Source organism: Hyperolius riggenbachi, chromosome 4 (assembly GCF_040937935.1).
Source record: "Hyperolius riggenbachi isolate aHypRig1 chromosome 4, aHypRig1.pri, whole genome shotgun sequence".
In the NCBI taxonomy this organism is placed as follows: Eukaryota; Metazoa; Chordata; class Amphibia; order Anura; family Hyperoliidae; genus Hyperolius; species Hyperolius riggenbachi.
Window position 1 is genome coordinate 110,457,153 of NC_090649.1, and position 14,446 is coordinate 110,471,598.

At 44.8% G+C, this 14,446-nt stretch overlaps 1 protein-coding gene across 3 annotated transcripts in view; it reads left to right on the forward strand.

Moving 5' to 3' along the window:
* Nucleotides 1–14,446, forward strand: part of NCK1 (NCK adaptor protein 1) — a 167,014-nt gene that overhangs the window by 139,859 nt on the left and 12,709 nt on the right. For all 3 annotated transcript variants that reach the window (XM_068280404.1, XM_068280402.1, XM_068280403.1), the window contains one exon: nucleotides 9,094–9,803. In XM_068280404.1, coding sequence (XP_068136505.1) covers nucleotides 9,094–9,803 — 710 coding nt within the window. The remainder of the gene's footprint in view (nucleotides 1–9,093; nucleotides 9,804–14,446) is intronic.

Sequence of the window (14,446 nt, forward strand, 5' to 3'; positions counted from 1 at the left end):
TGTTAACAATGGCTTTCTTCTTGCCACTCTTCCATGAAGGCCAACTTTGTGCAGTACACGACTAATAGTTCCCCTACCTGAGCTGTAGATCTCTGCAGTTTGTCCAGAATCACCATGGGCCTCTTCACTGCATTTCTGATCAGCGTTCTCCTTGTTCGGCCTGTGAGTTTAGGTGGACGGCCTTGTCTTGGTAGGTTTACAGTTGTGCCATACTCCTTCCATTTCTGAATGATCGTTTGAACAGTGCTCCGTGGGATGTTCAAGGCTTTGGAAATCTTTTTGTAGCCTAAGCCTGCTTTAAATTTCTCAATAACTTTATCCCTGACCTGTCTTGTGTGTTCTTTGGACTTCACGGTGTTGTTGCTCCCAATATTCTTTTAGACAACCTCTGAGGTCGTCACAGAGCAGCTGTATTGTACTGACATTAGATTACACACAGGTGCACTCTGTTTAGCCATTAGCACTTATCAGGCAACTGACTGCACTCAGACCAAAGGGGGCTGAATAATTACGCACACCCCACTTTCAACTATTGATTTGTAAAAAATGTTTGGAATCCTGTATGATTTTTGTTCCACTTTTCACGTGTACACCACTTTGTATTGGTCTTTCATGTGGAATTCCAATAAAATTGATTCATGTTTGTGGCAGTAATATGACAAAATGTGGAAAACTTCAAGGGGCCGATTACTTTTGCAAGCCACTGTACCCCTGCCTACATATGCTGGGGACATATACCCCTGCATACATATAATGGGGACAGCTATACACCTTGCTACATATACTGGGGACTACTATACACCTGGCTACTTATGGAACATATACACCTTGCCACCTATTCTGTGGACATTTATACCCCTGGCTACCTATTCTGGGGACATCTATACACCTGGCTACCTATTCTGGGGACATCTATACACCTGGCTACCTGTTCTGGGGACATCTATACACCTGGCTACCTATTCTGGGGACATTCTACACCTGGCGACCTATTCTGGGGACAACTATACTCATGGCTTCTTATACTGGGGACACCTATAGACCTGGCTACCTATCCTGGGGGTACCTATGTTGGGGAACTGCTGTCAGATTATCTGCATTTTTGGGGAGCCACTGTTAACAGATTAGGTGTATTTTGGGGAACCGCTGCCAGATTGTGTATGTTGGGGGAACTGCTGCAAGATTATATGTATTTTGGGTGATCCGCTGGCAGGCTTTGCGTATTTTGGGGAACTGCTTCCAGATTATGTGTGTGTTGGGGGAACTGCTGCCGCCACATTGTCTATTTTGGGGGAACCACTGCCATATTATCTGTATTTTGGAGGAACTTCTGCCAGATTATTTGTCTTTTTGGTGAAATACTGTCAGATTACCGTATTTTTCGGACTATAAGACGCTCCGGACTATAAGACGCACCTAGGTTTAGAGGGTAAAAACCAGGGAAAAAAAATATATACTAAACCTGGTGCATCCATGGTCGAGGAGCATCTTGTAGATGTTCTCCCCCACTTATTGTCCTCCTCCTTTCCCCCTCAGTGTCCTCCTCGTGTCTTCCTCCTGTTCCCTTGGTGTCCTCCACTCCCTTTAGTTTCTTTCTCCTGACTTCCCAGTTTCCTCCTGTCCCCCAGCGTCCTCATTCTGTCCTAATGCTGTCCTGCTTGTGTTCTCTTCGGTGTCCTGCTCCAGTTCCTCGTGTCCTCCTCCTGTCCCTCCAATGTTATTATATGGTCCACCAGTGTAATAATGCTATTCCCCTCAGTTTCCTCCTTGTGTCTTCCTCCTGTCCCCCAGTGTCCTTCTCGTGTCCTTCTCCTGTCCTCGCAGTGTCCTCATGCTGTTCCCCGTGCCTTATTACTGTCCCCCAGTGTCCTATTTCTGTCCCCCAGTGCCTGCCTATGTGCCCCCTAATTGCGCTGAGCGTGCAGTAATTAGCGGCATTAGAATCACTCACCGGATTCTGTCTGCCGCTGCCTCCTTTTGTCCGCTCGCAATGTCGGGTCCCCGTTGCTGCACTGTCACTCACTATACCGATCGTGCCCGCGATGAGCAGCGGCTCCTCTTACACACGCCTTCCCCCTGAAGCCGCACTTCCTGGTCGCGTGCGTGGCCGCGTCATTATCTCCAGTCATGTGCATAATGACGCGGCCACGCACGCGACCAGGAAGTGCGGCTTCAGGGGGAAGGCGTGTGTAAGAGAGGAGCCGCTGCTCATCGCGGGCACGATCGGTATAGTTAATGACAGTGCAGCAACGGGGACCCGACATTGCGAGCGGACAAAAGGAGGCAGCGGCAGACAGAATCCGGTGAGTGATTCTAATGCCGCTAATTACTGCACGCTCAGCGCAATTAGGGGGCACATAAGCGGACAAAAGGAGGCAGCGGCGGGCACAGATGACAGTGAATGATGCTAATGCTGCCAATTACAGCAAGGAGAAGGCATACCAACGGGGCCCCGACACAATGCGGGTGGTCACAAGGTGGGCGGACACAGGCAATAACGAGCAATACAAGCGGCTGCTGCCGCTAATTGCAACATGCAGAGGTACAGCAACGGCCCCGACACAATGCGGGCGGACAGACACAGATGCTTTGGTTGATATTCGGACTATAAGACGCAGGGACTTTTTCTCACACCTTTTGGAGGAGAAAAAGTGCGTCTTATAGTCCGAAAAATACGGTACATCTATTTTTGTGGGATACACTACGGCAGAGCTCAAACTTCCCCGGCAGACCTTTTACATCACTGCTAAAGTCATGTATATTTGGCCCCACCCATGACCACGCCCACATTATGCGTGACCATGCCCATTTTTTGGTGCCCGTTTTTGGGGTGAGTCCACTCACCTCTTTTCCTAGGACTAGACCCCTGCGCCTTATGATGGAAAGGTGGCTCACTCCCCTCCCCTTGTGCCTCAATCCCATGTTCCCTATGCAGAGTCCTAAACAGAGCGTTAATAAGAGGTTACTCACCAGGGCCTCTGCATTCCACTGACTAGATCTCCCTTCAGTCAAGGGCACCTCTAGCTACCAAATATTAGGGGACACCTCTAGCTGCTTAATACTGATAGCTCTGGCTACCTAATACTAAGGGGCACCTGCAGCTACCTACACCAGGTAGGTGAAGTAAGTGCGAGGTGACAGCTGGGCCAGCCAGCACATTTGCCGTGCGGTTCGGAGGAGGTTTGTAGGTCCATGGAGTGCAAAGTCTAGGGTGCCAGGACATCCATAGGCTCCTGTGATGTAAATACGGGCCTGTTCCCATCTATGTGCTTTACTATCCGGTTGACAAATGTAGGATTGCTTGCATTTCTGTGCTTTGTGCTTTGAAGCACACAGCAATGCAAGTGAATAGGTGTGCTTTTTCAGTGAATAGAAGCGCATAGCAATGTGCTTTGGAGATGTGTTTTTCACCTCTAACTAGAAAAAAATAATTTCAAATGAAACCAAATCTTTATTGACAACTGCTACTTCAAATAAGCAAAACGTGCTGAAAAAAACAACTTGTTTAAACGCATGTAAAACTTGTGGGTCTGCTTAAAGTGAACCTAAAGGCAAAAAAAAAAATGAGATGAACTCACCTGGGGCTTCCCTCAGCCCCCTGCAGCCAATCGGTGCCCTCGCAGCTCTGCTCCAATGCCTCTGGACCCGCCGGCGAACACTTCCGGCTTGGCCGTCACCGGCCGACAGGCATGGGAACGCGAGTGATTGTTTGCGTTCCCAGCCTGTATATCGCCCCCTATGCTGCTATTGCGGCCAGGAGGTCGCAATAGCAGCATAGGGGGCGATATACAGGCTGGGAACGCAAACAATCACTCGCGTTCCCATGCCTGTCAGCCGGTGACGGTGAAACCGGAAGTGGTCGCCGGCGGGTCCAGAGTCATCGGACCGGAGCTGCGAGGGCACCGATTGGCTGCAGGGGGCTGAGGGAAGCCCCAGGTGAGTTCATCTCATTTTTTTTTTTTTTGCCTTTAGGTTATCTTTAAAAAAGCACACTGAAACGCATAAACGCATGCTTCTTTTATCATGCGCTTAAATACATTTCTGAACGCTCCGAATGTGAGTGAGGCCTAACACGTTACAGTACTCTACTGGCTACTACTTTCTTTTTCCAAAGATTTTAGTTCGTGATTTTAGAAGTGATGCTATGTAAAAGCAATACACAAATTTCCGGAGTGATCTTTTGAAATATTGGCTGAGGTGATGCAATCAATGAAAAGTCAGTCCAGAACAATGAAATACAATACATCGATACATTATTAGTAAATTTGGTGAAGTAGTCTACAGAACGGGAGGACAAATTTATACTGTGATTAAATCTTGAGTGGTTCAACAAGCTGTTCTTTTTTTATTTATTTATTTTTTTCTTTCTTTCTTTATGGTTAAATGTAATCTTATTACAAATGCATCTTTTCGAACAAGGATCTGCAAACTCCTGGGTTTGTAATAACCTCTTATCGGTGGTCAACTCTGGCTGCAGAAAATATTGAATTTCCTTCCAGTTTTAAGTGTGATGAACATCTTAATGTGTATTTTGGGGGGAGATAGTGTTGTTAGGCACGACCTTTAAGTGAGTGTAAAGGTTGTGCAGCACCAGGGAGGTCCTTAGTTAGGCACCATCAGGGGGTTTTAGGGTTAGGCAAGCACTGCCAGGGGCTATCGGCATCAAGAGGGAGGTCTTTTCTCTCCAACTTGCCCGCCCCAAGCCCTGTGTGTGCTGGCTTCCCCCCCCCCCCCCCCCCCACACACACACAGGCGAGTGCTATTACACTCTCTGTACCCGAGATAGAGTGCCACAGAAGCACCACAACATGTCTCTGCCATGGCCCGGGTGTACGTATTATAACACCGCTGGTGAGTTGGGCACAAGGTGAGCAGAATGGCGGCTCACCCTGCTGCTGCTCAAATTCCCAGCGGCATTAAATACTATCCCCTCTCAGATTTGTAGCATCTTGGAGCGAGAAGTATTTTTGGGTTTCTGCGATTACATGTGCGTGGGCAGTGCACTATAGCATTGCTGCAATAGCGACACCCAACTCGCGGTACTGAATCCACCTGCTTCAGGGGCCGGTGCACACAAGGCTCCGAGGCTGAGTTGAAGTCCTGACAAGTCTTTATAACTTTTTATGAAAACGAGATTCATTTATGGTTTATACAATGCCGATTGATGTAGCGGAGCAGATGTGATGTTGTGCGGCAAAACCAAAGCTATCGATCATTGCTCAGCGGTAATACGGCACGAGTTTATCCGCCTGGTGAATTGTTGGGTGGGGCTCGGGGGCTGCTGTAAACCCCCTCTGGAGTAACAGCAGAGGTGGCTATTATCGCACGTCTCGGCCAACCTGAGGGCTAGTGCACACGAAAAACCGCTAGCGTACGCTCACCACTTTTTTGAAGTGATTTTCCTAGATGATTCTAGGCATATGCCTAGCAATTTTCTAATCACACCTGGTGATTTTTGGCGCGTTTTGGTGTAGCATTTATTTTTTGTTACATTAGGGCTGGAACTGAACAGCTTCTGTAACAAAAATGCTTGGAAAATCGCTGTGTTCTAGCGCTTTTCAGAGCGATTTTCCACTTTCCTATACTTAACATTGATGCTGAATCGCCTCAGAAAAGTGCAGAAATGCTGCAGGACCCGCGTTTGGGAGAAAATCACATCGCTCTGGTCTGATCCATCCCATTGAAATACATTAGCCAAGTGCTTTACAAAGAAGCGCTCTTGGTGTGCACCAGCCCTTAATCTAAGGTGTGTACAGGTCTTTAGACTACTCAGGTTGCTGGCTAAAGCTGCATGCTGTCAGTTTTGCACATTGGCCTGTGATAGAGCTTGGCCCTTTAGAACGTGGAAGCAATGAACAAATCTGGGCAGATGGCTGCATTATCACTCATAGGCTGTACATGTCATACAGAAGCTATTGTTGAAGTGGCTCAGCTGCAAGCTAGAAATAAAGCGTGTGCCTCTTAGGTGTTGTTTTTTTTTTTCCAAGAGAACTGGAGCAGGATGCCACTGTACACAACAGGAAAAAGACATTAAAGTCTCAGGATGGAATGTTTTGAAATGATTCCAGCAACCAAATGTTAAACAGCTGAAAAGCATCCGGCTTGATTAAGACGCGGAGGCAGGATCTCTTGTGTGTCATTTTCTGTTGTAAGAATGCTGCGACGGTTCCTGTCATCACAAGCCAGGGAGTGGCAAGATTAATTCAGCTATGCCCAAGTTGGCATGGTGTTTTCAGGCAGGGCCTAGGAACCGCCTTACGAAAGTGTCTTGTTCTTGCCTGGACGTTTCACTTTTTAGAAAACCACCACTGATGCTGACCTTCGTTTGTAGGAATACAGCTCTTTGACTCTTGGGACTTTGCCTGTGAAATATAGCCTAAATGCCCATTTACAGTGGTTTGCAAAAGTATTCGGCCCCCTTGAAGTTTTCCACATTTTGTCATATTACTGCCACAACCATGAATCAATTTTATTGGAATTCCACATAAAAGACCAATACAAAGTGGTGTACACGTGAGAAGTGGAACAAAAATCATACATGATTCCAAGCATTTAAAAAAAAAACAAACTGCAAAGTGGGTTGTGCGTAAATATTCAGCCCCCTTTGGTCTGAGTGCAGTCAGTTGCCCATAGACATTGCCTGATGAGTGCTATTGACTAAATAGAGTGCACTGGGTGTAATTTAATGTCAGTACAAATACAGCTGCTGTGATGGGCTCAGAGGTTGTCTAAGAGAATATTGGGAGCAACAAGACCATGAAGTCCAAAGAACACACCAGACAGGTCAGGGATAAAGTTATTGAGAAATTTAAAGCAGGCTTGGGCTACAAAAAGATTTCCAAAGCCTTGAACATCCCACGGAGCACTGTTCAAGCAATCATTCAGAAATGGAAGGAGTATGGCACAACTGTACACCTACCAAGACAAGGCCGTCCACCTACACTCACAGGCTGAACAAGGAGAGCACTGATCAGAAATGCAGGCAAGAGGCCCATGGTGACTCTGGACGAGCTGCAGAGATCTACAGCTCAGGTGGGAGACTCTGTCCATAGGACAACTATTAGTCGTGCACTGCACAAAGTTGGCCTTTACGGAAGAGTGGCAAGAAGAAAGCCATTGCTAACAGAAAAGCATAAGAAGTCCCATTTGCAGTTTGCCACAAGCCATGTGGGGGACATGTTGTTCCGGTCTGTACCTTTTACAAGTACGCTTACCAAGAACTAGTTTTAGTCTATGACTAAAGAATAAATATGGCAGTCTACATATCCTTCTCAATTCAGTTGTCTTAAAATTTCTAAGCGTTGACAGTTAAGAGATTCATTTTGTGTTACATACTTTCAATCAACAAGATTGTAATATGCAAATTAGAAGAGGAGTCGGTGGTATCCTAAACTGAGGAGTTGGAGTTGGTGGATTTTTGTACCGACTCCACAGCCCTGCATTGCCGCACAAAGAAAGTTGCAGGGCATGCTGGGTTGTCTTTTTTTTTTTTTTTCTTGCTTCTTTACTTTGCTCTCAGACTTAACTAATGCAGCCGGATTAACTGAAGCCTCTTTCTCCCCTGTTTCCCCCTGCCCACACCTCTGTTCCTCTTTTTGATTAGCCAATATTTCTCATGCTAAGACCATGCACTTTCTATTGCAGAGCTGGGTGGGAGTGCCTGAAGACTGGGAGGAGGGCAGGCAATACATACACAATCAGGCAGAGGAGAGTAAGGGAGGAAATGACATCAGGTTTGGTTTCCAGATGGACACAGTTAAAAATGGAGAATCCGAAGGTTTTTCTCTTTTTTTTACTATAGAAAAATCACTAAAATCAAAACTTAGACAGTGCGATACATATGTAAGTCATATGTAAGTACAGCAAGTATTTACGTGTGTGTATGTGTGTAAGCAGAGTAGACTATTAAGCAGAGCAGAACTAATGATCCTTTGGACTTTCTGGCAGTAAAAACTTAAACAAGAAACCGAGACCGGTTTAGAAAAGTGCTTCAGAAAACAGCACTGTAGCTTGTTCGGAGAGCTCAGAGAAGCAGAGAAACATGACTCATGTCTGTGCTACTAATGTTCTATTTTTTTGCTGTAGTACACATACAAATTATCTTAAGTTTTTCACTTCAGATTCCCTTTTAGGCTCAGTTTCCATGACTGCAAATCCTGTACATTTTCCCACATGTGAAATTGGATACAATAAATATTACAGCTCAATCTGCTGCATCTGAATTTGCTTGGGGTCGTTCGGTCAGCAGCATTTTTCGCATCACGCATGCTATATCCCCATAGCTGTGCATGGCACGGCTAGAGTGTTTTGGATGCATCCTTGCATCAACATGCATGATGGCACAAGTGAAAACGCAGCCTCAATCATAAAGAGACCTGGTTGTAAAATACATTAAAATGAAGCGTTCTATGAACTCAAGCTTGTTTGCAACTAGTTAGATTTAAGCAAGTGCTGAAAAGTGACAGCTGGTGAGAGAAAAGCTGTTGGGCATTGATTTGTATTCCTTCTGAGAGGCACTGAGATAAATAAGGTTTAGAATGATAAGTGGGACACAGTCCTGTGTGCTGTTTTTAATTGCAAAGTACCATCACTTCTATCACTTTAAATGTTCTATTTAAAGCGTCACTTGGAGACACAAATCAATCCACTAACCCACTTTAGCTCTGGTGTGATTAACCTTACTTTTTTGACAATGTAATAGCTCTGGGTCCACTTTAGTAGTTCCAATACTAAGATTAACAAACACTTGAGATCCACTTCACATGCATTAGTATCCTGCAAAAAGGTTTTTTTTTTCAAGAACTGAACCAAGATCATAGGACTGACCTATTTATTTGTGCAAATAAGTCTGGCTCTGTGAAGTCGGCACAGGACAAAAAGTACTGTATGTGTGTGGGTCTTTTTTCATTGTAATTTGCATAAATGTCTATATCAGCCTCATGATTAGTTGAGTCCTTGATGTGAGCAAGGCATGAAGTCCACACAGCTGCCCAACCTCATTTAGCCGCCCAAATATTATGCATACTCTTATCATTTGATATTTGTGATCTAATGATCTGATATTCTAAATGCTTGTTTTTTTCTTCCTTGCAGGCATTGGAAAAGTGAAACGGAAAACGAACATGCCAGATTCCTCTTCTACAGCAGAAGACAGCTTTTCGGAGACGGAGCGCTTGTATGATCTAAACATGCCCGCCTTTGTAAAGTTCACTTACTCAGCTGAGCGGGATGACGAGTTATCGCTGGTAAAGGGCACCAAGGTGATTGTAATGGAAAAGTGCAGCGATGGTTGGTGGCGAGGAAGTTACAATGGACGTGTAGGCTGGTTCCCATCCAATTATGTGACTGAGGAGAGCGATAGTCCGTCTGGTGACCAAGTAGGGAGTTTGTCTGAAAAATTAGCGGCGGTTGTCAACAATCTCAACAATGGACGAGCACTTCATGTGGTTCAGGCTCTGTATCCATTTAGTTCTTCAAATGAAGAGGAGCTTAATTTTGAGAAGGGTGAAATGATGGATGTGATTGAGAAGCCAGAGAATGACCCTGAGTGGTGGAAGTGTCGGAAGAGCAACGGCCTAGTGGGCCTTGTGCCAAAAAACTATGTCACCATAATGCAGAACTTTCAGCCCACTTCAGGTTATGAGCCATTGCCTCCTCGCTGTGACTACATTGGACCCTCTGTCTCTGGACGCTTTGCTGGACATCCGTGGTATTATGGAAAAGTAACGCGGCACCAGGCAGAAATGGCACTCAATGAGCGAGGGAACGAAGGGGACTTCCTAATTAGAGATAGTGAATCTTCGGTAAGTACTCTTGGGCTTTAGTTCTGGTCTGGTACGTTATAAGTGACCAAATTTTAGGAACCACCTATGTGCAAATTCTGTAATACAACTGAAACCCATATGGAATTTCCAAAGCAGCACTTACCTCTATAGAGGGAAACCTCTAGATAATCCAGGGGCTTCCCCCGTTTTCCTCCAATGTGCTGTTCCAGTGCTGATGTTCCTGGTGACCACCCCCTCCCCATGGTAGGTATGAAAGAGGTAAGCCTCTGGAAGATCCCTCTCCGGGGATAAGTATCAAACTTTTTTGTGTGCAAACCTGGAGTTACAGATTGCCCAGAAAGTTCATGGTGAACCAGAACTCCTAGGTGTGTTTAAGGGGCTAAAGAGGACCAACAAGCACTCTTACTAAAAAGGCTATTTATAAAAGAATTGTGCTTTGTTAAAACCAGGGCTGTGGAGTCGGTACAAAAATCATCCGATGACTCTGTTTATGTAACCACTGACTACAGGTACCCCAAATTAGTTTCACTACTTAGTCTCTTACCAGACCTGTGGAGATGGTACAAAAATCATCCGACTCAGACTCCTCAGTTTATGAAACCACCGACTCCAACTCCAGGTACCCAAAAATTGCTCCAACTCCACATCCTGCTTTAAACAGAATGTATTTGCGATTATTCAAGTTGGAGGAGTTATATGAGGTGTCCTACAATGCATCACTGCTGAATATGCAAATCGTCCATTGTCCCTGAAAGCTAAACACGCCTCCTGCTTTTGGGGACAACAAAGGGGGCGATTTGCATATTCAGCAGTGATGCATTGCGGGATACATCGTATGCTCACTCCAACCTAAATAATTCCAAATGCCCTTTGTTTTTACCAGAGCTGTCAGTATAGTAAGATTCAATACTTACCCGAAGTTTCCTCCAGCCCCATAAGCACATGTGAGTCCCTTGCCGTCCTCCCGCGGTCTGCTGTTTAGCCGCAGTCAGCCCCGGTAACTAGTTCAGTCGCATCAGTGTGGGTCTTTTGCGCATGCACGGACTTCCCACGCATGTGCAGAAGACCCCGACTAACGCGACTGAACCAGTTACAGGGTCCGATTGCAACTGAATGGCAGACCGCGGGAGGATGGCGAGGGACTTGCTTGCTTATGTGAATGGAGGAAGCCCTGGGTAAGTATTGAATCTTACTATACTGACAGCTCTGGTTTACTTTAAGAAGGCAAAATTCTGTTTTACATTGGCCTCAATTCACTAAGATTATGCTGGAGATAAGGCAATAGATAACTTGCCACCACACAGTGAGAGAGTTATCTCTTCATTCCTTAAAGCGGAATGTAACCCTGCATTTCAACTTTGCTCTAAAACATTATTTACAGAATATTGTATGCAACCAGCATTTTTTTTTTTAACTAGACTAGCATTGGAAGGGTTACACACAGAGCTTTAAAGTTCAGTGGAGAGAAATTCTGCCGTATCTGAAGTTTAGATAGATGCATTGTAAACACAATGTAACCAGTGAGGAACGTGACACACACTCTGACTGTGCAGGAGCTCCCGGACACAGAGAGAGTGAGTCACATTCCTCACTTGTTACATTGTGTTTACTTATTTCTCTCCATGGAACTTTAAAGCTCTGTGTGTAACCCTTCCAATGCTGGTCTAGTAAAAAAAAATGCTGGTTGCATAGAATATGCTGTAAATAATTTTTTAGAGCAAAGTTGAAAGGCAGGGTTATATTCCGCTTTAAGTTACCGCCTCTGTAGTTAAGGGCACTATGGCAAAAATTTAAACATTTTAAATATGTGCAAACATATACAAATAAGAAGTATGTTTTTTCCAGAGTAAAATGAGCCAAAAATTACTTTTCTCCTATGTTGCTGTCACTTATAGTGGGTAGTAGAAGTGACAGGTTTTGGACTAGCCAAGCTCAACACACACCATACAATCTTGGTTGTACAGATTTACCAAATCTTTGTAGTATAAGGGCCAACAGATTGAAAATACCTTGAATGATTGATTGGATAAGCTCTTATACTACATGAAAGTGGTAAGATTGAACAACCAAGATTGTATGGTGTGTGTTGAGCCTATGTCTTAGGCCTCGTTTCCATCTATGCGCTTCTGTCCGCTTCTGTCCGCTTCTGTCCGCTTTTCAGCAACATGTATCAATCTGTAACATTGATGTGCTGATAAAATGCGGACAGAAGCGGATAGAAGCGCACTAAGTGGAAACAAGGCCTAAATAGGGGAGTCTCTGGGATTTATTTATTTTCAGAAGCACTTAGTGAATGGCAGTTGCTCTGCCCAGCTGCCAAAAAACTGTGTAGCGAGCAGGGAAGCCGGCCAGCATCATTGTTTAAATCCTTTTTAGGGAATATCTTTATAAAGAATAAAAGCCATACTGAGAATCCCCTATGAAGAGATGGACTAGTCCAAAACCTGTCACTTCTGTAAGATTTCTACTGCCTACTAGGCCTTGTTTCCATCTGTCTGCTTCTATCTGCTTTTTATCAGCACATCAATGTTACAGATTGATACATGTTGCTGAAAAGCGGATAGAAGCACACAGATGGAAACAAGGCCTGTTGACAGCAACATAGGAGAAAAGTAATTTATGGCTCATTTTACTCTGGAAAAAAACATACTACTTATTTGTCTGTTTGCACATACCATATTTTAAATTTTACAATTTTTCGCCATTGTGCCCCATTAAGTTGCCTCCTCTGTAGATATTTTCACACGCAGTTAATTAACAGCCTGTATTTAACGTTAGAATTCTGGATTTATTTTAAGGATTTTGGAGTTAAAGTTAACCTCCAAACTAAAAATCTACTCAGCAGCATTGAAAAGGCCTGGTGTTTCTTTAACAGTTTCACAGCATCAGAACTTATTTTTTCTTACCCAAGCCTCATTTTTAGCTGCACAGAATAAAACTGCCCGGGCATTTTTCCCCTGATGCTGTGCAAAGCATGATGGTATTTCTGATGATGTTGGTCTGGTTCTGCTGTTTTGGTGCTAATTTTAAATTTGAGATTTGAAGGCTAGCACACGCAACTGGGAGGGGTGATCAGGACACATGACAGTTGGAACTGTCTTATGCTCCCTGTCACCTCCTTTCAACCAAAAAGATGGCTGCATTCATGAAAAAGATGGCTGCCCCCATGAAATCACAAACATTTGCCTGTTCTTTTAAAACTGGGTTGGTAAGAGATTATAATACCTATCTATAGTGATTGACATATCTAATGACAGTCAGTTTGTTTAGGCTGAAGTTCCCATTTAACTTAGACAGAAGAGTTAACTTTAGGTTTGCCTGAGGTAAAATGTTTCCTGAATACTACATGCCTCATCACCATGGTGATAACTATAGAAACGTTATTAAAGACAGTAGATAAGCTTAGTGAATTGAGGCCAATGTGTGTAAACCTCAGGTTTGCTTTAAAAGTGCTTGTTGGCTCCAGATGCATTCAATGCTGAATGCTATTTTTTTATGTGGAAACAAGCTTAATTGTACCTGTTTTCTGAAACCGGTTTAAAACAAAATTTTAAATATTTGAACCTGCATCTGGTTTACATAGTATGTAGGCCATATTGCTTAAAAAGGACTTGCCTCATTTGGTGTTATGGAAGAATTTGATGATGTTTCTGAGTAATTTTGATTGCAAATGAAAGGCTTGAATGACTGTTTAACACTTTGGTGTCCGACTATGTCATTTGGGATGGCTGGTACCTTCTCAGCTGCCCGACCTCATGCTAATATGTCCTGGTTACTGAGTTGGGAATAAAAGTATCAAGTAACTGCTGCTTATAGTTGAGGATTGTTAGCCACAGGACGCTGTTATTGTAAACTTGTGCATCCGAAGGGAATTGCATTTGTTAGGCAGTTGACAGCGGAGCAGCTGTGTCAATTGTAAAGGAAAAGAGACTGAATAGGAAAGAGTGAACCTGAGAATGTTTGTGCATGTGTGTCGATAGATGATTGATCGTCCATCTATGCCTGTAGTATCTTCGGGTCATAGTCAAACTTCCAGTTCCAGGCACTGCTAGAGGGGTAGATGTGACATACCTGGGCTGGATACTTGATACCCTTTTGCAAATGTAGGAATCATGGTAGTTGGTCTTTACTTTGCAAATATTCAATATGTTTCGTTAGCTCAGTGCATGACAATAGAGCACGACAAACATGTTGTTTTATTATTTGTGGCAACCCTTAAAGAGACACTGTAACATCAACAATATCCCCTGGGGGGTACTCACCTCGGGTGGGGGAAGCCTCCGGATCCTAATGAGGCTTCCCACGCCGTCCTCTGTCCCACGGGGGTCTCGCTGCAGCCCTCCGAACAGCCGGCGACAGACCCGACTGTCAATTCAATATTTACCTTTGCAGGCTCCAGCGGGGGCGCTGTGGCTGCTTTCGCTCCGAAGTAGACGGAAATACTCGATCTCAGTCGGGGCCACTCTATTGCGCAGGCGCCGGAGACTTGCGCCTGCGCAGTAGAGCAGACCCGACGGTGATCGGGTATTTCCGCCTACTTCTGAGCCGACAGCCGTCAGAGCGCCTGCGCAGGAGCCGGGAAGGTAAATATTGACGTCACCGCTGTACGGAGGGCTGCAGCGAGACCCCCGAGGGACGGAAGACGGCGTGGGAAGCCTCAT